The sequence below is a fragment of the Zonotrichia leucophrys genome, chromosome 3 (genome assembly GCF_028769735.1).
Source record: "Zonotrichia leucophrys gambelii isolate GWCS_2022_RI chromosome 3, RI_Zleu_2.0, whole genome shotgun sequence".
NCBI classification, from domain to species: domain Eukaryota; kingdom Metazoa; phylum Chordata; class Aves; order Passeriformes; family Passerellidae; genus Zonotrichia; species Zonotrichia leucophrys.
The window spans coordinates 46,427,270-46,452,165 of record NC_088172.1 but is presented as its reverse complement, the minus strand read 5'-3'; the positions used below and the strand labels follow the sequence as shown (position 1 = coordinate 46,452,165).

The 24,896-nt window shown below is 38.0% G+C and overlaps 1 protein-coding gene across 8 annotated transcripts in view; it reads left to right on the top strand.

The window, feature by feature from the left end:
- PTPRK (protein tyrosine phosphatase receptor type K) overlaps positions 1–24,896 on the top strand; it is a 388,545-nt gene that overhangs the window by 190,214 nt on the left and 173,435 nt on the right. For all 8 annotated transcript variants that reach the window (XM_064708032.1, XM_064708028.1, XM_064708031.1 and 5 more), the window contains exon 6: positions 6,377–6,551. In XM_064708032.1, the coding sequence (XP_064564102.1) occupies positions 6,377–6,551 (175 nt within the window). The remainder of the gene's footprint in view (positions 1–6,376; positions 6,552–24,896) is intronic.

Here is a 24,896-nt window from a genome sequence, read left to right as displayed (position 1 = left end):
GCCATTTCGTACTTTACAGGCAGAGTGGCTGCAGTGGAAGTTTGGCCCTTCCTTGGGTGTAGTTGGTAGTCACTCCTCAGCCAGTAGCTGAAGCGCCCATGTACGTGAGACACCTGAAATAAAGGTGATGTACACAAAAAGATGTCGTTAAAAATTCCTTGGCCATTCTGTCCTGGGACTCTTGTCTGTTATCACCTGCATCCAGGTTGTCTTCTCAGAAGTGTGATCTGTGGTAGGTAGCCTAATACCCCAGCTATTCTCAAATAGCTGCAGGACTTTATGAATTACAGAAGAATAAGAGCAGCTGGTAGGCTTGGATGCTTTTAGAAAAGGGTAAAGTGGTGTGCTGAGAAATTTTTGAGGAGCTATTTTGTGGTGTGTCAGCCCTAAGTGGTGGGTTCTTCTGCAAATTTTTTCCTTCATGGTCTTCTAATTAAGCAGATTTTTTTTTTTGTGCTGCAGGATAAGTACTGTAACTCACTATGCACTGCTCAAGATGACATAGACCTTAAATCACTGTGTCAGGAACCCATACTTTTGTGAGTCATGGGGTTTTGGTTGCTTGTTGTTATTTTTTTAAATCAAGAACACGGCATTTCAGAACCAAGGCTTTCTGAAAAGCTCAATTAAAAAAAAAAACATATATACTTTTTTTTTGAATGTTCAACATGGTTTTAATTAGGCTCAAACTAAGAGGCTTTAAAATGCTCAGAGAAAGTGAGTGTGGCTTTTGTTTGTGTGGTGCCACGGCCAGGGACACGGTACTATGAATTTTGCTAGTTTGCCTCGGGTGGCTCTTATTATAATAAAAAAATTATAAGTGCTACCTCTAAAGGGCCAGATGGCTCTCAATTATATTATGTCTTCAGTAGGAGGGTCAGTTCAGCGTGCTAGAAATTTGAGCTACTTCAAAGGAGACAAGTTTGAGTAACAGCAGTGCATGCTATCAAGACATTTTAAGTAATTGTGGATTTTTCTGTACTGCAGTGCAGCATGCAGGACAAAGCTTGGTGTCACATTTGTTCATAATCTTCAGTGTATGTTTGCATGGGAAAAGTTGTGCAGCTTTTCTTGCTAATAAATGAATACACAGTTCATTGCAAAGTAGAATCTTATTCTGGTTTGCTATGCATGTAGGAGACCAAAAAGTTAAAGCAAGTCCTACTCATTTCCTACTTAAAATATTTAATTCTTCCCCTTAATAATCAATTTTAAAAAATTGTTAGTTCACCTTCTTTTATTCTTAGAAGATAAGACTATTTAGGCATATTACTTCAGATGTATTTCTAATTTATTATCTTGAAAAAATTCTTAGGCTGAATTTTGTACATATAAATAAAATTGGAAAAATAATCCCACTTTGCTCAGTAATTAAATCCTTTGTAGGGAAAAAATTAAAATTTTATTTATAATTTCCCCTAATAAATATGTCTTGCTTTCCTAGTATGTTAATAAATTTCAAAATGCCAAGAATTTGTTGAGACGTTTGTGTAAAAAGAACGAAATATGATCATTACAGTAGCAACAGCAGCAACAACAACAACAATAATAATACAGAAATGGCTTTAGATTTTTCTCCATTTGGAAATTGTATCTTAAATGCTCTAAAAGAATATGTATGTCTGTGGAAAAGTGACAGGTGCATATAAAATAAAATTTAAGCACTGTGGTTATTTGTGTCTTTACTCCTCTTTTTTTAAATATGATCTGGCAGAGATTGTACATTATTGCTGGTATTCAAACTACAGTCATCCCTCTTTGTTTTTTTCCCCCCATCAAAAAGAGACATTTCTTCCTTTACACAACGAGTAAACCCAGGAATGTTGTGGAACATGCTGTTTACAAATGCCCCTTTGCTCGAGGCAGCAGAGGTTTAATGCCCTGGGCAGATGGGGTTATCTTTCCAGCCCTTGTGCCGCTGGTGTAGTTCTGATTGCAGCTTTGGGGGACTGGGTTGCTCAGACAAACTGTGGACCTGTGCCCCACTTACCACACATAACCTGCCCTCTCCTCTGCTCCCAGTGGCTGTGCAGTGAATCCGGTCACAAGCTGATCCATTTAGTGATGATAATATATGGGGAGGGAGAGACTTCTCAGGAAGATTTTTCATATTCCAGGTTGGCTTTTGTAAGTGAGCACAGGAGGGAAGGTGAGGAGGGAGCAAGTGCAGGGCAGCTGATGGGGCGCTGCTGCCAGAGCAACGCGGGTGTCACTGCGGCCAAAGCGTTGATATCCTCTGATCTCCGGAGGCATCCTGGCATCCAGCCGAGAGCCCGAGAAGGCAACCAGAGTTGACTCTAATTATTAGCAGCAGAGAGGGCTTATTTTAAGGTGTTTACAGTAAGAAAAGGATGGGGATGTGTAAGGTTGAACTGTCCAGGCTTATAAAAATCACTGGTGTGAAAAAAAGGGTTCTGGAAAATTTAGAGGTAGCATCGGTGCAAACAGGTGTCTCATTGCTATTTAACCAAAAAAAGCAAAGCTCACAAATTTTCAACCTGAAAAGTTAAGGGAGAAAGGCTGATAAGTTTTTAATTTATATAAGATATGCATTTAAATTCTACCAATTAAATAAGACTTTGCAGTTTAGATTGTTTTTGTTACACTCAGGTTCTAAAAGATCCATTGACATGGCATTTCATATTTACTAAATGCTTGATTTCTTTCATAAGGCAAAAGAGAGATATTTAAGACTAATTTTTGTTAATTTACTCAAGATTGTTTTTATGCTGTGTAGGCTTTGCTCTTGACTTTATTTAAAATATAGATGATCTAATTTCAGTGCCTGAAAAAAGTTTAATGAAATCATGTTCCTATCAAATTAAAAATAACCTTGAAGTCAGAGCGATTTATTTAAGATTGTAATTTTAAATGCTTGGAATGCCAGAATTAGGGAGGTTTTTTCACCGACTAATATTTCTTTTAATCAAGTGTTTAGAGAGAGTAGTCCTTTGTAAAGCCCAGAGTTATTTTCACAAAGGAAAACTGCCTGGTGGTGACCTCTCTTAAATGAGCAATTCAGGGTTATCAAATCAGACAGCAAGAGACTGGAGGAACCAAGGATCACACAGGGTACAGCCATTACCCATTAGTATAACTCCACATTAATTTTAAATTGAATTTTTAAAACTTAATTGAGCAGCATTTTCAAGATCTGTTCAGTGTGAGCAGGACATAAATTGAAACAGTATGTACCAGGAACCCTTAATAAGCAGAGAGCACTGCTGCCTTTCTTTCCTCTCCTTTAAAATCAGTAGTAATGTTCTGACATTAAAAAGAAGAATTTAATTAAGAGATCGTGACAGTGCATCTGAACCCTGACTGGCTAATGGGTTACCAGTGTAAGGCATAGTCACTGAAATGAATGCAGGGCTTTTTCTTTAACATTCATTTTTAGATGAGAACTCTCTTCTGTTTGAACTTTTCATCATTTTAATGATGGAGAAATGTTCTAATGGATAATCTATACATGAAGAAGGACTTTGAAAATGTAGTTGTGCAGTTGTTTCCCAAGAAACAAATTCTGATTGAGAGAAATTAGAGCAACTGCTCCAAGTCTTGTAAGATAATATGGCAGGAAGTCACTGATATAAATAAAGAAAATCTGAGGTGTTCTAGAACTGTAAAGCTTGTCAAATTTTATTTTAATTAATTTCTCTGGAAGTGAATTAATTTTTCGTTTTAAGTAGAAGCCAAATTCACTTTGTTTCTCAACTTGAAACATGCAGATGAGCTTAAACAAGCAAGTTCTGATCTTCAGAGTGTAAATTATTATATATAGTGTTGCTTGGATGTGCTTCTCTGCTGCAGACTAAGCGTTTGGCATTCCAATTTGAAGAGCTGGACTTACTGAAATGGAGTCTTTCATTTTAGAGACCTCCCTAATATGTATGTTCCCTTCATAGCAGAGCAAAAATGACTGCATTACATGGTTTGCTTGTCAAGTCTGCTATCATATAAGATTGAACGATACACCTTTGCTTTATTATGCTGCTTGGTATTTTTGACAATAGTATGGTAAATTTGTGTTTAGGGGGGAATTTGACTTCCTTCTGCTGGGTGACTATGATGTGGCAAGGCCATCAGGGCATAGGACGAGCCTGAGAGGAAGAAAGTACCATGAGATTTGTTTATTTTGGTTATTTCAAGGCACTAGATCCAAGGTTTATATTAAAAATTATGCAAATTAAAAACAAATAAAATTTCTGACAGTCCAAACCTTTCGTTGGTACTGGGGAGGGGGGGGCGAGCAGGGTTGTGGTGGGGAGGAGAGTGGAGAGTGCAAGGCTTGAAAATCCTGCTTTCAAATTTAGTATTTTCTATCAAAAGAAGCCAGCTAGTTGGACAGGAAGGTGCACTTCTCGCAAAATAATTTCTCTGTCTTTTAACCATCACTGAAATAAAGCCTTTAACATCATCCCTCATTTGCTTGATATTGAAATTTAATAATTTCATTGATTCCTGAAGTTCAATAAGGCTTTCCTTGTGTAGGAGTATCTGCAGGCATCAGAAAAGGTCCTTAATTTTTCCAAATCAGAGTCAGATACCCACAGAGCTGAAGATTGAGCCTGTGCCTGTCACTGCTGGTGGCACCACTGTTGGTCTAGGTGTCCTAGAGCCAAACATCCATTGCTTTTGCCCTGGGAACACCCTCTCAATGACTACCCCTGTGATAACCAGGCTTGTGGCTGTTATGAGATGACCACAGTTTTAGGGAGGAGCAATAAGTACGTTTTGGAAGTGTCTTGTGTGCTTTTTTCTTCTGGAAATCTGTTTTTGCTCTTGGTACCTTGTGGCTCTTTCTGGCCCAGGCCTGCAGACAGAGCTCACACCTGAGGAAATGGCAGAGAGGGTGGCTGGGTGTGGGGAACTGGATGGTGTCTTCCTGCAATGAGAAAATCCCACCAATAAATCTGCAGCTGGCAAAGATAATGGCATGGTCTTTGTACTGGAATGTGAGTGACTGAAATCTGCCTGCTTGGTATAAATAGAATTAATCTGTTTAAACATGTTAATAGTTAGACTGAATGCTTGTTTCAGTGGTGAAGGACTGCTGGTTAATCTACCACAAAACTGTTTAAAGTGACTAACCCATGCTGGGATGACAAAGGGTAGATGTAAAATGTTAGGAAGTAGTCCTGCCTGTGACACGAGGCTGCCTGATATATACATGCAGCATTAAATCATCTCTTTCTGCCCTTTGTATTTTGCCACAGGCTTTCAGGTTGTTAAATTCTGTGGCTCAGCAGTAGTGCTTCTGGTGTTAGAAAGCTTGGAGTTTAAAACCTCAATGAAGTTTCTCATTCAAGTGGTTGATTAGAGTTAAAAATGTTCGCAGAGGTCACACTTTGCTATGTGCTGAGCAGAATGAGTGGTTACAAGCAAATGCTGCCATCTTTCCAGGGGCTGAGCAATGCTGAGTGCTCAGAAACTCTGCCCTGGTCAGGAAATAACATGCAGTTGATCCATGGGAGAGAGCAGCGATATTGTTTGTTCTCTTTGTGCATATTTCTGGGTGTTTTTTTAATGCTGACTTTTGGTGGAGGGTCTGTTTTTCAATTGAAATCAAAAGTGAGCATTTAATGTGAATGGTAATAAGGAAAAATGATCCCACAAGAGCTCAAACTGTTTCTATCTTACTGACCTGTCACCTGGCCCCGCAGCTCCAGACAGATTAAATTTTTCAGTGATTTGTGGTAGCTATGCTTTTTCTAAGAACTCTCTAAGCTTCTTCCTTTAAATTAGATCTGTGTTATTCCTCTTTTAGTGCCTTCCTGCCCTCCGCTTTTTATTTAAGCTAGCTCTAGATGGATAGGTGGTGCTTAGTATAACAAAGCTAAAATTTTAGAAGGTATTGAACTTGGACAGATAAAAGGTAGCATTAAAAAGGAAACATTGCTTGGTTGGTGAAAAAAGAGCTGTTGCAGACCTTTGAAATCCCTCAATGCCAAGTTTGTTTAAATATATCTTACAATACACCCAGTGTATGTGTTGTAAATCTGCTTAAAGTTGAATGCATTTACTTAGGAGTACAACTGCTACTGCTGGGCTGTCCTAGGATGATTCCAGCTATAAGGCAGTTGCAGTTGAGCATGTCATGGTCCTGTTTTTGTGCCAGTGCAAAATCCTCATGGTACTTTTCACTGCTAACTTGATTTTGAAATTATATTGAGTATTGAGTAAACAAACAGTATTGAGTACTGTTTGTTTCTTGATGGGACCTCAGTACTGACCTCTTCTACCATGGAAATGCATGGTAGCATGGTCTGAGTGCATTTGGGTTGAAGTTCTGTTTTGTGTGTCTTTGTATGATGATAATGATAAATGTCTTTTATATGTTTTGAGTTAACTCTGCCTTGGTTACTCTTATTTTCAGAGAAGAAATGGGGAAGATATTCCAGTTGCTCAGACTAAAAATATCAATCACAGAAGATTTGCAGCTACCTTTAAGTTGCAAGAGGTGACAAAAACCGACCAGGATTTATACCGCTGTGTAACTCAGTCAGAGAGAGGCTCTGGAGTCTCAAACTTTGCTCAACTTATTGTTCGAGGTAAAGTTTTATTTATTTTCATTTTATCCAGTTAAATGCTTTAAATACCAGTGCTTTTTGCTTACACTTTTTATTTAGCCTACGTGTGCCTTGATCTGAAACGATCACACAAAGATAGCCCCATGAAACTCGCATAAGTTGAAAGACTGGTTTGCAAAGCTTCTTAAAATTGCTTTCCATGGAATGCACCTGTGTGAAACCCTGATCCCACAGTGCGTGGAATGTGCGTCCACGCTTTTCTGGGAATGCTATTTGTTGAACTTAAGGTGTAAATCAGCTTCCACCTATAACTGGTTACCATTCCCTTTTAAAATCTGTTGCCTTGAGCATACTGGTAGTAGAGCCAATAACATTTGTCTGTTACCTGGGAGACAGGTAGATTAAAAGAGTTGTAAACTTTCACCTACCCAAAGACTACTGGGAGCATTGTAGAGATGTTCTGTGATGATTTCCAGTACAGAAGTAAATGGAAAGAAAAGAAAACTTGCTTTTCCCCCTTGAAATACTTTTTTGGTTGAAATTCATTCAAAAGCCAGCTGGTGTACAACCATAGCTTGTTTGTGGTGTGATCAAGTTGGAGATTTTTCTTTTTTCCATCTTTTGCGCTGGAAGCATGTTATCTTGACTGGCAAAGGATGTGGTTGAACATAGAAGCTCAGTTTTCACTTCCAAAATTGTGTGTTCTATGGCCTGGAATAAGCTATTGAACCGCTTCTTACCTAACTATGTTACCTCCAAAACTTCATTATTCATTCTTGGTTGTGATGAAGTTTACAGTTTTTTAACTGGGAAAAAAGAAGAGGGGTACAAAAATAGTTTGTAGGGCTGCTGTCTGGTGGAGGGGCTGTTTTGGCCAGGTGGGTGCAGGGGTCCAACACACGGTGGGCTCTTGCTTGGTTCATTGGTGAAGCAATGGGATGTTTGCTCAGTTTGGCACCTTGTAGTCAGACACTGCATCTGGAACGGGGACAGGGCAAGCAAGTTTGTCCTCAGCTTGTAGAAATTAAAGCTGGATAGGAGATGCCCTGACCTATTTTTTGTCTGGTATTTGCTGGCAGAGGTATTTTCCCTGGGAGGCTGGTTGATTGAGGTCAACCAGGTTTTATGGCTGCTATAAAACATCAATAAAAATGGGCCTTGCTGACTATACAAAGATTTAGACAACATGTTAAGAGCTTCTTTTTATTCTGTTAAATGCACCTTTTGTCTAGGAAACTGAAAGATGGTCTTCATCCAAATAAATTGAAATAAGTCCTGTTGAGGCATGAAAACAGACTATTGTTGTTATAAAGGCTGGGCAAACAAGTGTATTTATCCAATAAATTAAGTTTTCTATTTTTTTTCTAGTATAAAAGCACAGTAAAATAGTAGTAAGAATACTATTTGTCTCAAATAAATAAATAAAAAACCCAACAAGAATATACAATTTCATAGTACCATTTTTTAAAATGCATCATATTGTCCTGCTGAAAATCTTAGGTAATTTCATAACACCATATTTAAGGCTCAAATAATAAATTTGGTATTTGGCTATATATATATATATATATATATAGCAGCTATAGAGTTTTTTTTTATTTTAATGTTAATATTACTTTTTGTGTGCTTTTTATTGAAAGTCCAAGAATCTTAACTATTTTCTTTTTTAAATATACATATACACACACATATATACACATATATAAATAAAAAAATTTAAAAATGCCCTAAAAGATAAACCTTCCAAAATCATTTTCATCTATTTGACATCATGGTAGAGAACAAAGATATATGTTTTATAGTTGGATTTATTGCTTGCTGATGTATTTGAAAAGCAATATACAGTAATATATTTTCTTGTTTGTCTGGATAACTGCTAAATAGATCTTGTTAGCCAAAAATGCATACCCATACCCTTAGGGATCAGCTACCCTGGTGTTAAAACTGTGCTGAAAATTAACCATAATGACAGGTCCTATATCTCAGTGGCACTTTAAAGCTGACATCCTGCTACATGGATACAAAAGATGATAATTTTAGAGGAAATTTTTGGGCCACTGATATGAATTGCCTTTAATAAGAGCTGGCATAGTATTGCCCGTTGTCAAAGATGACCCAGGGGGAAGAGTTTATTAGTGCGTTTCCTTCTAAACTGGAAGTGACAGGGCATGCTTGGGGCCCTTTTGTTGCTGTTTGTAACAAATCAAAATTTCACTGCAGAATTCTCATACTGAAGAGTATTGATCTGTGTGTTCTCACAGCCAGAGGAGGGGAAAAATACGGTGAAACACAATTTACTTTGTCATGGCTTTAGTATTGCTTCCAGATAATTCTGAGTAACGATAAGGTCTTTGGTTTGTAGAAGCTAAACTTTATTGACAACACTGTTTATTAGAGAGTGAGGGATGAGGAACAGGAGTTGTTGCACAGTAACTCAAAACCTTTGCATTCCTGGCCAAGATTTGGATAGATCTTGGGATATATCCCATGCCTATACAGACATGTGATAACATAATGCAGGTATAGAGGCATCTGATATTTTCCTGATAAGCAAACTATAAGTTAGTCTTGATTAGTAATGAAAGTTTCCAGTTCTATAATGTACAATATGTTGAAACATCTTTTTTTTTATTTTGAGCTTTAGCAGAATTACTTTTAGTGGAGTTCTAAACTCTATTACAAATGTAGTTACCTGGGAGGGATGGTATACATTTCAAGACCTTAAAAGAGATAACTCAATTACTCTGATTAGTTTTTTGAAGAAAAATTGAACTAGGATAGGATTTGTAATCAAATTATGAGATTTTTCCAAAAGTAGTTCCAGTCAATGATTTAATGTCTCACCTTTGTATAGAGCTGGTCTTCAGCTCCCAGCTCAGTGGCTGCACTGTATTGAGTTTTTTTTTACATGGTTTCTATGGCACTGCTATTATTCTTGGATGTGTGTAGAAGGAGTTTTCCCTTTCCCCTTCCTTTTACAGGAAGTTTGGTGTTGTCATTACTGTTAGTTGACTTACCCTCCTGAATATATCCATCAGATTAATTGTCTATTTATATTTTCCCTGGTAAATTGGCAATTTCTGGGAAGGGAATTTCTTGAAGTCTTCAGGATTGTCTGCACTGGAACTTGAAGGAGATGCTGGGAGGAAGAAAGAGTATTTGTAGTATTCATGATAGGTAGGAGTGCACAAGAAGCCACCGATGGTTTCTTTCTTTTTCACTTGTTTCTTACTTACTTTTGAGAGCAAGTGTATCTCAAAGTCTCTGCTGCTTAGTGTGCAATTGTAGACCCCTACAATTGTTCCCAAAAGAAGTGTCCAAAGAGATCACCTGTGCCCTGGCTCATGTGTATGTTTGATATTTACATCTGTGTAGCCTTTCCCAGTTGCAGTATCAAATGCTCTGATCTTCAATCAGTAGAGAGCTTTGCCCCATAATCAGTTCTTGTACTGCTTCATTATTCTGTGATCTTAAAAATGTACTGGAATCTTTCTCTAAAGTTGTCAGTATTTGCCAGAAAAGTTACCTTGTGCATCAAGAAACAAGGTAGTGTCCAACACAGGAGTTGTGATCAACTTCTTAGTTGACATGGCATGTTAAAAGTGGGTGTGAGATGGGGATGAAGCTGATGTTACATTCTCATGTGGTTAGTTAGCCAAGTAGCTGCATGTTGTTAGAAAAATAAGTGAACAAAACTTGATATCATGGTATTACATGCTGGAAAATCAGCAGGAAATATGGTGCACTTTATTTTATGTAGTGGATCTTGCACATATGATTTGGAAGAAAATGTTTCTTAGAATTTAAGATAAGGTAGAAAAATAAAGGCTAAAAACCCTGAAATGTATGACTCAAATGTATCATTTGTTAATAATAATGTAGAGAGTTCTGGTTCTACTGATAAGTTTGTAAGTTTTATTTGAGCCACAAATTACAGCAATTTTTAATGATTTTACTACATGTTTTTATTTTCTTTTCAACATATCTTCATCCAACTGAAACATCCCTTTTTTGCTGGGTTCAAAGCAAGGGGAGGTCTCTGTCTTGAAATATAGTTACAATATGGAATTGTCTTCATGCACCTGATAAATACAAGTTAGTCACAGCAGATAAAGGCAGTTTTCCTCTTACGTCTTCTGAATGTTCTTCCAAAAATCCTAAGTTTTGATTAACTGACCTGTTTCTAGGCATGTGACTTGTTTGTATGAGTTCGTGGATATCATTATTTCTTGTGTTTGATTTGACATTGCAAGCAGTCTCTCTTCTAAGTCATCAGGTTCAAGTTTTGGTGGGATGTGTGATTATGTTTGACTCTTTGTTAGCCTTATTGGGCTGGCTTGCCATCAGAAGCAGTTCCTGTTACTCAAGCCTGACAGTGATTTTTCTATCTTTCTTGTCTGAATTTCTTTAGGGATTTCATATAGGAAAGCTAGTAATTTGGCTGGTTCCTGGTGATGCTAGAACACTGTGAAGATGGAGTTTGCTCCTGGCAAGTAATTCTCGTGGGAGCATTATTCTTTTCTCTTACAAGAAAGCTTTGAAATATTTCCATTTGAGAAAGCTGTGGACTGAAATGCACTTTCCAAATTTCATTGGTGCTTGTTTAGTCTGGAAAAATAAGTGAAATCTCAAAGCTTGCTTCAGATGTGTGTATTCAATTTTGTGACTTGGTTTATTTGTTCAGTATAATAACAGACTTAAAAATATGTCAAGGAGAGCACTAGGTGACAGGTAAAAAGTAAATACATCAAGTAGCCTGAATTTATATTCCCTGCTTGCAAATGGACTGAAGTATTTTTATACCAATTTTACAAAGTGCCCCATATTTCTGCCCTCCATTATTAAGTTCTCTGATAAATAGGAAATTTGTAAAAAAAAAATAAATTCTCTTCTGGTGATAATACCCACCATCATAAATGTTAGACAGTTTAGATGGTTAGAGATGCTTTGTAATTTGTTCAGAAGTTCAGTCTCCAAGAGACAGTGGCTTTGGACTTTATCTTTGCAAAGTCTTGAGGAGGGCCATTGGTGTGTGCTTTTCTGGACTTACTGAATTTCAGACCAGAGAGGAAATTGAGGAGATAGATTTTGCAGTCCAAGTTTTTGGAATCTGTGGGCTTTTCACCACTACCTTGGCTAAGTTTCCTTTTGAATCCTCAGCAGACTTCAATAGAGGTATGCAACTACTTTGTGTTAGAAGCCCCCTGTGGCTGTTGTTCTTGGTTCATAAGATGCATTCCTAGAGTATTGATATTAATACTGGTACTCTTCTGGACACTCAACTCATCTTCAAAATTACTTTATACTCTCAAGTTTCCTCATTAGTTGTAGCCTAGTTCTCTCATGACTGTATCCCTGCAAGAGGAGCAGATGATAATGTCATAATTACTTTGCAGTAGTTAGAGAAAAAAAGAAATTGTTTTGTGAGGTTTCTCTAAACCTTGCTTATAAAACGCAAATTATATTTTGGGTGTATATTTAGGTATAACCTTTTTCAGAGAGTCAAGGATCCAATTAACTTGATCTTTTTGTGGCATTCTCTGGTTTTAATTTCTCTACAGTGCTAAGATCTTATCCTCTTTAAGTAGGTTTAATATGTGAATCTTCCTATTTTTCAGTCCTCTGTTTCTTACAGCAGGTAAAGAGAGGCTTTCACCCTGAAGTCAAATCCTGCCTCCTTTACATAAAAAGAATGAAATGCCTCAGAAAGTCTTTATGCTTGTAATGAATAATTTGAACTAGATAGGAGTCTCAGTTTCGTCATTCATCTACATATCAGAAAGAATAGCAGCTCCACTTTCTGCTCAGGCAACACTTCTGTGGAAGTAACTCTGCTCACCTCCTTTGCTCAGGCAATATTTGTCTCTGGTTTATATAATTAATAGATCCATTGCTCATTTTCTTCAGGAAGTGTAGGAAAACTGCTTCTGCTGGAGAAGCAGGAGAAAATAGTTTTGACGGGATTTTTCAAAGAAGCCAGAGAGACTTATTCACACGAGGTGACAGAAAGGCCATGCATTTGGCATAGGCTCCATTCCATCTTTCTGTGTTGAACAATCTTGGCTGCACAGGTTTACATTTGAAATGAAAATCACAGGATGGCTGAGATTGAAAGGCACCTCTGAAGGTCATCTGGACCAAACTCGTCCTGCTCAAGCAGAATCACCTAGGGCCTGTTGTCCAGGATCACGTCCAGAAGGCTTCTGAAAATCTCCAAGGATGGACATTTTGCATCCTCCTTGGGCAACCTGCATCAGTTCTCAGGCACCCTGACAGTAAGAAACAATATTTCCTGCTGTTCAGAGGGACCTTCCTGTATTCCACTTGGTGCCCATTGCCTCCTGTTCTGTCACTGGGCACCACTGAAAAGTGCCTGGTTCTGTCCTCTTTGCACCCTCCCTTCAGGTGTTTATGCACATTGGCAATATCTCCCTAAGCTGTCTAATCTCCACCTGGCTCTTGAAATTTTTCTAATGTGAGCTGGTGCTTTATTGTAGTTCTGATGTGTTCTTCTGGAAGACCCAAAACATTTAATGTAAAGCACATATTTGGCTTTTACTTCATAAGACATGAATTTTCTACTGCTTGATATAGCTGAATTAACATTTTCATTAGGCAAAAACTAGCAATTTCAGTGTTGATACACATCTTCTTAATGTGTTCTCCAAACCTAAAGGTGACTGGTCTGGATCGGAGCAAAAACCCAAGTCCTGTAGCTTTGTGTCCTGCCCCAATAGCCAGAGACTGGGGCAGAGTATCAGAGAAAAGTAGATGTAGAAGCATCCTTTGCTGACTTAGGATTTTTCTATCCCAGGGGTCTGTGGTTCAGACCTTGTCCAAGTGAAGGGCAATACCCTCTCAGCCTGGACAGAGGTGTTTTGCCTTAGTTTCTCACTCAAAAGCTTGCAGAACAGATTAATGATTACCTAATTCACTTGGTGCAAGGGCCATTTTCTATTTATAGTTTTCCTTGCCTGGTGTATGCTTTTCCCTGACATCCATGATGGATGTTGATGCTTTGTGGCACTTTTAGTCACAAGTCCGAGCAGCATGAGTTCCTTTTGTGTTTTCTGCAAGGCTCCATATTGCCTGCATGAGAGCACATGGGATAGCTTCTGTGAAAGTCCTCTCTTTTCTGCTCTCTACCCAGTGACAAGAAGCATGATGGGAATACTCTTTTCACAGGCTCTGGGTGGAAATCAAAAAAAAAAGAAAAAAGAGGAGGAGGAAGGCTAGGGATGCTAACAATTAGCTGGATCGATGTTTGCATGGCTATTTCTGCTCTTTTCTGACGACTGCTTTTCTATATGTCAATATAGTTGCATTTCTAGGCATCTGATCACATCTAGAACCACATACAGCTTTTCTTCTGTCATTCCTAATTAGTAGGTGTGACACTATTTTGTGTGTCATTAGGTGTGACACTACTTTGTGTCCAGGAATGAACATATAGCAGGCCTGACTGGTTTTCTGATGGCTCTCTTTGACCATGTTGCATAAACCTTCAAGCAGAAATGTGCTTTCAAAGCAAATCTCCAGAAAAGGGCCCTTCCCTGCTTGCCAGGCAGTGGACTGATACTTGTTCTTGTCAGCTCTTGTGGAGACCTTGCTGTGGCTTGGCAGCAAAATAAATACAGCTGCAGGGTCAATGAAAATCAGTGGGAGCCTATAGTGGGTGATGACCTGGGATGATCTTGACCGAGTGGCTCACAGCTGCAGAGGAGTTGGCTCTGTGCTGTCAGGCTTTGTGCTGCATTTAGCTAATATTCCTCATGGGTTTCCTGCCTCTGAGGCAGACCAGGTATTATCAGGCCCCTTACAGGCAGCATAAACTGGGTATCACCTGCTCTGCCTAATGCAGCAAAGCCAAGACACGATGCAGCTTCATTCAGCCTGATCCAAAATGGTGTTGCTGGCGATACCACGCATGCGACATCACACTGTTTAGGTGCTCTCCTATACCTCTGCCCTCCTATACCTCATGTGCCTCCTTTGTTGTGAAATTACTTAAATGAATCCAAACACTAAATAAAGCGTTTGGGAAATAAAAATGTAATCACTTTGAACAGTGGGATGTTTGTTGGACTATAGGCTTGATGGGAGTCAGTGCAAAGGAAAAAAGAGGCAAGAGGAAAGCTTTTGGCAGGTGTCACTTCAGGGAAGAAATAAAAGGGGTTTCTTTGTTTCTTATATCTGTGTTTTATCCAAGCACAGTGACATGAAGATCATTTGCAGTAAAGTGATTTTTCTCATCGTAATTAGAGATGTCTCTAGACTGCCCCACCACATTACTGCTGTATTTCACTTGGATAATTTCCCTTCCAGTATCTGGTCTGTCTCTACATTTATTTAAATCAAATATTTCATTTGAATACTGCAGCTCAGGATGGTCTTTCTCAGCTTAAATGCCACTGACATTACCATGGAGGTTAAAATATTTACTTAAGTATAGACAAAGTTCCGTTACTTGCCATCATTTTCCAGTTTTGGGGAGGGGAAAACCCCTCCAGGTTTGACATCTCTGTATTGCAGAGTTGTTAAAAAGGCTGCCGATGAGTAGATGCATGGTAATGATGAAAAGGAGTGCATTTGGAATTCAACATAGATGGCAGAAAATGCAGGATGTCAGAGAAGCCATATATTAAAGGGAATTTGAATTGGAAACTGAATCCCAACCTGCCACTGGGGGCATTTTGATCATTTTGATGTATTAAACTTTTATAACAGCATTCAGACGAGGCTGAATTAAAACGCTTACTCTTGGGTGGTTTATGGTACACAAGTCATCATGCTAGTGAAGTCCCGCCATGATCAATGTAGAGTTAATTTAAGTTGCTTTTTTAATGCAGGTGCACCTGTGTGCTTTAGTAGGTATTTAAAAATCTAACAGTGCTCTAATGCAGAATCACTTAACAAAAATATAAAATGAAGCCACACTGGCATTTATTTTCAGCAGCATTTGAGTGAATCTTGCTATTAAATTGTAGTTGAACTGCAGGAAAACAAACTGCATATATATTCCTATACCAATTTTATATATTGATAAATGTACACATATTATAAAATAGCTAGCAATGAAAATATAGCCATTTCCTTGAAAACAGGTCAAACTGCTAAAGACAGAGGTGCTTGCATTGTACCATTCTGGCCGTCTCTCATCCTCAGCAGCTGTACGTAGTCTCAGTGAGCACCGTCCCTGCAATAAAAAGAAATCAATTACTATTAGAGTGGCACTGCAGGTTAAAGGCATTACAGGTTCACACTCAGTTTTGCAGCAAGGAGATGATACGTCTCTGCAAATGGGGAATGATGCAAAAGATGGATGAGACAGAGTTCAAGGAGCAGTACTGTGAGGGTCTGGCACTATCATTCCAAGCTGTCTCAGAGACATGATGGATGATTCAGTGGCAAGAAGCAATAATACCCGATGATGAGAGATTCGTCTCCAGATCTTAAGCCCACTGCATGCTGTCTACCTGTTGGTGTTCTAGTGGCATAATGATTCCTGATGTCTTATGAAGAGGTAAACTATTGTACTTAAGCAGCTAATTTGGAATGTTGAATTTAGTAACCCAGATTTGTTTGCCAGCTTCTAGGAAAGCAGGCAGCATATCAAACACTCCTGCACATGGTGAATTTAATTACCTCTTATTTATGTGTGGTACCTGTTGACAGGATCTTGTAAGCTGTGCTAATACGATAGGTAATTTGTTACCTCCAGAAATCACTTTCTATGTGCCCTCTGATTATTATCATGAAACATGATAAATGATCTAGCCCATGAGGTGTAAATGAAAATGAAATGGATAATTTGATTCTATGTCTAAATTGTTGCTGGAGAAGTTGTTGCAATTATAATGGAATTTATAGCATAAAAACATGCTTTGCAATGTGCCAGTGACCTTTAATCATCTTGGCTGGGGAGTTATTTGAAGATAATTTTAAGGAGATTACAAAAAGTTTGCTCACAGTACTTTGGATAGAATTTTTTTTTCTTTCCTAAAGAGTTTTAAATATTTGTCTGTTTAATAATTCATATTGCAGGATTTTTCTGCAGTGTAAACTGCTGGAATGTTTGCAGAATTATATAGAAAGTAGTGAGAAACATATCTGCCTCTCCTGAAGAAGAGGGAAGCTGAGCTACATGCAGAAAGATAGATTTCTTCCTGCTGAGATGCAGTGTTGAATTTGGATGTGTTGGTTCACTAGAGAGCTTGTCATTGAGACTGATATGGAGCTGCTAACAGGCATGTCTTGGAGAACATTTAAGGAGTGTTACGAGGAAAATGAATGTGTTTCTCTCCCCTGTTCCCCAGCTATGTTCACAGTGCTAATGGCAGAGTCTGTGTCCTACTTCCTTCATGAGGAAGGATGACACTGTTGCATTAGGACTGATATTGGAATTCTCATCTCTTCCCAAATTTTTTAGTGGTTTTTATTTCTTTTTAAACTTCTTTGTTTCCAGGACCTCATCTATAACATTTCGTATAGTTATTCTGTGTCCATTTTCTTAGCCTTTTGGCATGTCTTGTACTGCCAAACACTTTGAGTGTACCATCCCAGTTGATGTCTGTATGTGGTAAAAAGTAAAATTTTTACTTTCCTAAATTCTTTACTATTAAATAAAAGAGAAAATTTCTCTTGATGGGTTTGGGGACTAAACAAAGACAAGACTCAGTGAACAGTGTTAGGAAAAGTGAGAGCACTTTTTTAGGAATTAAAATTGCTTAGAATTGACTTATATTAGAAACCTTACAGACTAAAGAGAATGGTCAGTAGGGATAGTAGGGAAAAGCCTCTCAACAGTCAATTTAATGTTACATTTTTCCTTCAGGGAAGGAGGATGTAAGTACAAAGAAATCACAGAATGATAGAATTTTCAAGGTTGGAAGAGACCTTTGAGACCATCAAATCCAACCATCAACTCAGCACTACCACTGTAACCCCAAACCATCGCCCAGTGCCAGATCCGACACCTTTTAATCACCTCCAGGGATTGTGACTCCACCTCCTTCCCAGGCCACATATTCTAATGCCTTAAGGCCATTTCCTCTGGTCCTCTAACTACAGGCACAGCAGCAGAGAAAAGTCCCCACCTCACAGCAAACTCCTTTCAGGGAGTGGTGGAGAGTGAGGAGGTCTCCCGTGAGCTTCCTCTTCTCCAGACTAAACAAACCCAGCTTCCTCAGCTGATCCTCATAAGACATGTTTTCTTGACCTTTCATGAGCCCGGCTGCCCTTCTCTGAACACACTGCCTAATCAATGTGGTCTGAAAGGTGTAGACATTGCATAGTGTTAGTTCAAGGCTCATAAAACAGAGATAATTTTCAATGAATTCTAATTTTATTAATAATGATTGTTCTAAATTTGCTTGAATTGGTTAATTTGAATAAATAAATGCCAGGAAAAATACTTTGCTCAATTTAGAGATTTTGTCTGAAATTTTCCATAATAAATGAATTATAAGGTAAATTAATTTGAAATTTACTTGAATGTGCCAAGTATCTTATAGTTTGTGAAATCTAGATGAATATTTTATTCAATTTTTTCAATATTTATATTAACTTTTTGCTCCTTGTGCCTATCTGGTGGTAGATGCTATAAGCCATATGGAACTTTACCTGTTTGCGGACACAAGGTAGACTACTACAAAGTGTCAATGCCATATGTGTTTTTAGTAAAGCTATCTTTCTTTAGTAAACTGGCTTACTCATTTCCTGAGAAAATCAAGAATAGTATATTGTATTGTTTACCTGCCCTATTTCACAATCCAATCAGGATTAAGTCTAAAAATATTTTTTTCTGTTTCACATTTTTAGATGAATTTGCAGTTCTGAGTTTATGTGAAAATCTCAGCTTTATTCTTATATTGACATCCTCATGGTAACATAAGTTGTGTTTTTTAACAACTGGAGATATAAAGGCTACTGCTTTTGAAGGGAGATGGGGTAAACTAGATGTTTCTCTTTGGCTTAAAACTTGAAATTGAAGTCCCATGACTTTTAATGCGCGCTTTGAACTTTACTCTGACTTTGAATTGTGTTGACAGCAGTTGGAAATGTCTTAACTAATGATTTATTCTTCAACTTTCTGCTTCTCTTGGACTGGATAACATGCATGTCCTAGAAAAAACAACATACATTTAGTGTGATCAAGCTTGTGATCTATGGGCTGCATCACCAGCCACTGCAATATTTTCCCCTTCTTTTTATTGGAGATAGAAAGGAGCAGCTGTTTGGCAGTGTATGAAGCACAGCTCATTTTAGCAGCTGGACATTTTCAGTTGTAGGGTGGTTTGTTGTTTTCCTTTGTTTTTTTTTAAATGTGATACTGAGGCACAGTTCCTGCTTTGAATGCATGCAGCATGGTACTTGGCCACCTTAGTGCACTGAAGAGAAGACATCTGAAAGGTCTCACAAATATAGCTTGCTGCAATCCTCACTTTTGCCAATACCCTCTCTGGTGTTTTTTTTTTGTTTGTTTGTTTGTTTTGTTTTGTTGGTTTTATTTTTTTTTTTGGTTGGTTTTTTTCCTATTTTACACCTCTGGACTTGCTGCAACGTGATTTACATTTGCCATCTTTTGTGCCCTACGTGTTGGTTGCTACTTCTATCAGTAGAGCAGAGAAAATGCTGCCCAGTAGAATGTGCCAATAAATGATAATGAGGTAATTGAAAGGTGATAAAACTGTCTGTTTTACTAGAAAGAATAGCTCCTTTTCCAAAAGGTTTTGTAAAGGAGATATAATTGGACACTTCAAGAAAAAAATTGGACTGTGTCTGTATTCTGGCTGGCTGCAGACATGCTTAAGATGTATTTTGAGTTTAGGCTTACAGACTCCTTTCCTGAGATTTGTCTTTGTGTTATGTGGGAAGCTGCCTCCACCTTTTAATTTTTATTTTTTGTTGCTCAAGTTCTTTATCTTCAGCTATCGCCTAATGCCATTTTAGGAATATGTTTGACCTTCCTCTTGCATTTTTCTTCCAACATGGCTGCCTAAAGAAATATTTAATTAGTTTTATTTTTCCTGGGAACACCTCCAATATCTACTTGACCTCCAACTAGGTATGTGGACTATGCAACACAAAGGATTGTGCTCTAGTGACGTTTCTTTCCCCTTCAAATTACTGTCATTATCAGTGACATTTTCCCAACTAGAAGCACAGTGATCTTCATTTTTTTTTTTTACTTTCAATTGTTCCAGGAAGAGCTTTAGCCTCTTCTTTGAATAGTATTATAAGAGGTTAAAGAACTGATAGAGAGAACACAGGCTGGATTTTTATTCAGGCCAAATCAAGTGATGGTTTCAAGAATTTGACTAAGCAACTTTCTGGAGCTGAGGACAGATTAAGAATGGTTTGGTTAATGTATTGTTTTGTCCAGATCTTGCTTCCTTTTACCAAAATAAACTCTGAAGCAGGAATTTAGTGGTGTGTCAGTTCTTCCAGGTTGGAATGAAGAATTTTTTAGAAATATGTCATGAATGGAGGACAGCATTCTTGCTCTGAAATTGAATGTTTTGTACAGGTGCTATTGCTTGCATTATAAAAAATGGAGGGGACAGGCAGGGGAAAGTGTGTACCAAACAGAACGTGCAAACAGTCACCTTATTAAGGAGACCATCCCCTAAGACATTTGCATCATTAGGACTTCTGATAATTAAGATGAACTATATTTCAGTAAGAAGACAGCCTTCTGGCCAACTGACTAAGCAGATGCCAAGTGGAAGCAAATGATGCTAAGTTGAGCTCTCAGGCAATTAACAGAAATTAATGGACCAGGTACCTGCAGTCTGTTTCCTGTGTGTGTCAGTTCAGTGTCCTTGCCTTTCCTGCACTTCCAGCTCTGATGACTTTCAGGGGTTTAGCACCTGAGGTTTCCCTATCAAAATTTGCTGGGATTTATCACCTGCTTAGCAGAAGTTACAGTATTCCTCTGGTGGATTAAAGATTTCACAGGATTTTGGAATTTTAATTAGTTGAGTGGGAATAATTTTGCAATTCTTGAATGACAAGAATCCTGTTTTGACTCATAGCGTAGTGTTACAGAGGAAGCCTTCTAGAAGGACTTGCATTGAGTAAAGAGCTGAAACCTGTCACTCACCATTTGGTCTGGTTTCAACCTCATTTCTGAAAAACGCATCTCCATATTGCCATAATTTATTGAAGCTTCCTAATCTTTGAAGGAATGTCTTGCCTCTCTGGTTTTGACTGATTCTGTGCCTCATGACCAGATTCATGCACCAATTATTTATTTGTTGGATCCTTCCTTAAATGTAGATATGGGCAATGTCTTTTTATGTGCAACAGCATCTGATGTTACAGCAGAGGCAACAAAAGGCATGGTCTTACCTCTCCTTTCTCTCTCCTACTCCCTGTGAGTTATTTCCTCTTCTTTTACCTCAGAAGCATGCTTGGCCCTCTCTCCAGTGAGCTGGCTGGAGAACTAAATTAAAAAAAAAAAAAAAACAACAACCTGGCACTGCTGAAAGAAGTGGATGTTTTTGTGTCAGACTAGTTTACAAGTAGTAGAACCACTGGTCTGGAAAAGATAAAAAGACCAGAGAAGAGGTGGTGGTTCACTCCCCATGATGATGTGGTCATTTTGGTTTGGCTTAGATATAATGTTAAACTGCATCCTTAGCCTGCTTTGCAGGTGGATTACACTGTGCTGCAAAAATCTTCGTGCCCACAGGGAATTGTGGCGTGGAATGGTTCCTGAGATAAATGGTATTGTCTTGGGGGTTTTCTTTGGTAGCAGCTTCCTTGTATGAACATGCCTTTAGAGGAGTTGATATAACAGAAAGGGGCTGACAGGAGATAGAAGCATGTTCCCTCAAGCCCACATTATCTTGTCATAGCTGACGAGATAACCAGATAGCAGAATGATAGGCCTTAATGTAATAGGCCTGAATAGAAAAACCAGCAGTAAACCTCATCTTTGGGTTGTTATGGGAAAAAACAGCTGGACTTGGGATGCAAAAGGAAGAAATCAACCAGAAAAAAAAAAAGGTAAGCAAAAAGGAAATGAAATATAAAATATTTCTCTTGAATTGGACATGTAGTTTTAATTTCACAATGCTAATTAGTCCATTTTAAAAATAAATACAATAGCACTTGGAGTGGCTTTTCAACAATATACTAATGAAGTAAGCTATTATGATTTGTACAGGTGTAATTAAAGCATGGGAAGGCAAACATTTCAGTGTAGTTGTTTTATCAGCAGTATTAAATGAATTATAAGATAGACAGCTATGCACACATCACTGTGCTGCTCTGAAAAGTATTTGAAATTTTCACCCAAAGAAAAAAGCAGAGCCAAAATGCATTCTTGTAACAGGATTTGTTGAATCTAAATTAAAAAATATTCTTCCACTGAAGAAAAAGTGACTGATTGCAATATTGGAAGTAATTCAAGTTTCTTGAAAGGACTTTTAAAAGGAGTGAGGCAACCAGAGGGCAATGTAAGGTGTCACAGTTCATAGAAAAGACAATACAAAGGCAGAAATAGTGTACTGAATAGCAAAAGATTATGAAATTGGGTGAGAAAAATGCCATGAGGACTCATAGATGGAATAACAGGTGTTTTGTGGCTTTTTAATGATTGATTATTATATGGTGTAAATGGGGCATGAAGAGAAACGCTTCATTAAATAACTTGAGAAAAATTAGGCAACATAGCAAAGGGAAAATGTTTTGGTCTCTTTAGTGCTTTTAAAGGGTACTTTGAGCTTCAGCAATGCTATTGGCTTGCTTCCATTACCCATTTTTTTGAAGAGAAAGAAATGATAGACTATTCAGGCCAAGAAAAGTATAAACACCACAGAGTTATAATACTTACCTTGGGGGGGAAGTACAGGTAAGTATTCTAACTGCTTGGGAAACAAAGGCAAACAGCAGGGCAAAACATTTTACTTTGGCAGGAGAGGCTGCGTAGAAAAGTGGTAGATTTTCTTAAGGTATTTTAATGGTTGTAAGCCCCAGTGTTACTCATGGATTGGCCTGCAATGAGAAGAATTGAGGGAGTTCAAATGAGCTATTTTCCTTGCTGACTTTGTTTACCTTTGCTGATCATTTTTCCCACACATTAAAGCTATAATGGGATAGGAAAAAAAAACTTCATGTGTGTGGAATGACTTAATGAAGGTACAGCATAATTATGGTCTTCTTACTGCATCTATATTATGTTAACCGTTCAGAGATGTAAATCAACCAAAAATTAATCTCTTTTCCATTGGTTAGCTTTAGCTCTACTAAGTAGACCTACAGCTCTCCATTCAAGCATCAGAAAAAAAAAATATTGGTAATTTATAATAAAATGTGAAGGAAATGTGACCATACAGCCATGCACCATCCACACTGAAAGAAGAGAATAGTTGAATCATTAGTAGCTCTGTGCAGAGGGCACTCATCTATATGGATTACATGGACCAAAGTCCATGGGTTATTTCCAATATTGTCCAATATTCAATGAGTAGCTTGACAGCTAGCAGCAGTTTCTTGTCTTTTTTACTTCTAGAGAACATGATAGTGACTTCAGAAAACATTGCTGTTGGACCAAAATCTTTTTAATGTATAGGCTTAGGGAGAGATGGAAGAATGAGAGAGGCACTCCATATATCACTGAGCATCTAGTAATCTATAGGTTAAGATTTATTGAGCCAGAGACTATATCAGTGAATCATGTGTGTAATATCTATGACAAACCTTCAACAAATTTGTCAAATAATTTCTGGGCCTGTATTTTTGCTCAGTTGGGAGCAATAAGTTCCCATGGTTAGCTCTGGCTATTAATGGAAGAACGTACTTCCCTCTGGAGCTGCTGTGTATTTTCACTCCAAGGAACAGCAAGCCATTCCATATTAATCAATTTCATGCCACTTGTCATTTCATAAACATCTAGCATGTATTCCTTCAGTCATGATTCTTTCATGTTGAGTGTTGCAGATTGATTAAATATCTCCACATAGGAAGTTGTCCTAGGTCTTCAATAACTTCTGTTTGGCCTTTTCTGTGTCTAATCTTCTAGCTCATCTGGCAAGTGATAGGAAGACCAGACCTATACAGTTTATTTTAGATGACAGAACATTATGGGTTTCCACAGTCACACAAGCTCTTATGCTTTTTTTGTGCTCTGTTCCTAATAATCACTGATATACTATCTTTTTGTCTGAATTGAAGTGACGTGTTCTTGAAATTCCCAACAGAGAAATATTATTCCTGTCTGATTATACTGATTTAGACTCCATAAGGGATTCATAAGGCTCAGTGCACTGCTTTGTATTTATCAGCTTTGACTTTATTTGCCATTTTATTTCTTAATTCTGCAGTATCTTAATGAAAGCAAGAAAAGCTGGATGTGACTATTCACAAAATACCGGCAGCTATGTAGCACAGCAGATAAGGCTATTGCTGCTTTAATTGGAGCCATCACTAAAACCCCATGTTTTCTTACTGGCATTGTAGGCAGACATATGACTTAGTGAACGTTTGGAGAAATGGTTCAGCCTCAAAAGGAGGGTTGTAGAGACTCCTCTGGGAATCTCTGAACCTTTAGGGTAAGGTGCTGTCCTTGGAAATGGAAAATCTCTGCACAAATTCTGACTCCAGTCAGACAAGAGGAATGGATGTGGAATGTCCTTATTCTGAGAGATTGAGAGTCCTCTCTATATTAACAAATTATATTCTGAATGCCCCTTTTTTAAATCTAGTGCCTTACAAGCAACTAAGCTGAAAAATCAAAAAGCCATTTAGGAAATGCTAATTTAAATGTTCTTTCTTGCAGCTATTTTCTGAATTTGGATGAACTGTTTAATCTTAACTTTTAAATCTTTTTTTCCCGCATACACACACACTCTTTCCTCCCCATGAAGAAATGCAATCTCAACCTCACCCTCTCTGGCCCATTTCCTTCCAAAGGAGAAAGATTTTTTTTTTTTTTTTTTGTGCATATGGAATTATTCTGTTTTCAATTTACAAGTCACTGCACTTGGAAGGTGTAAAATATGTGTGCATGAGATTGGTTTGTGGCACCTCTATATTGTTGACTGTAAGCAAAGTTAACTATTATAGGTTATAAGTTAACTAAAATAGGTTTCCTGTACTTGTGTGGCCCTGAGAAAGGGATTATTTGAACACTGGAAAAAAGCCAGAATTGACTTTATGCTTAGGATTGCCTAGCCCCTGAATTTTCACTGGCTGAATGAAGTACTAAAGAGAAGGATTTGCACCCTGAGAATGTGCCTCAGAAGTTGGGAAAAGACGCCGTGCCAAGTGGGGAGAACTTAGAGATACAAATCTTGCTGACCGCCGACTTCTTGGTACAGTGACAAAGAACTTAGAGTAAAATTCTAGTGAATTTTGGAA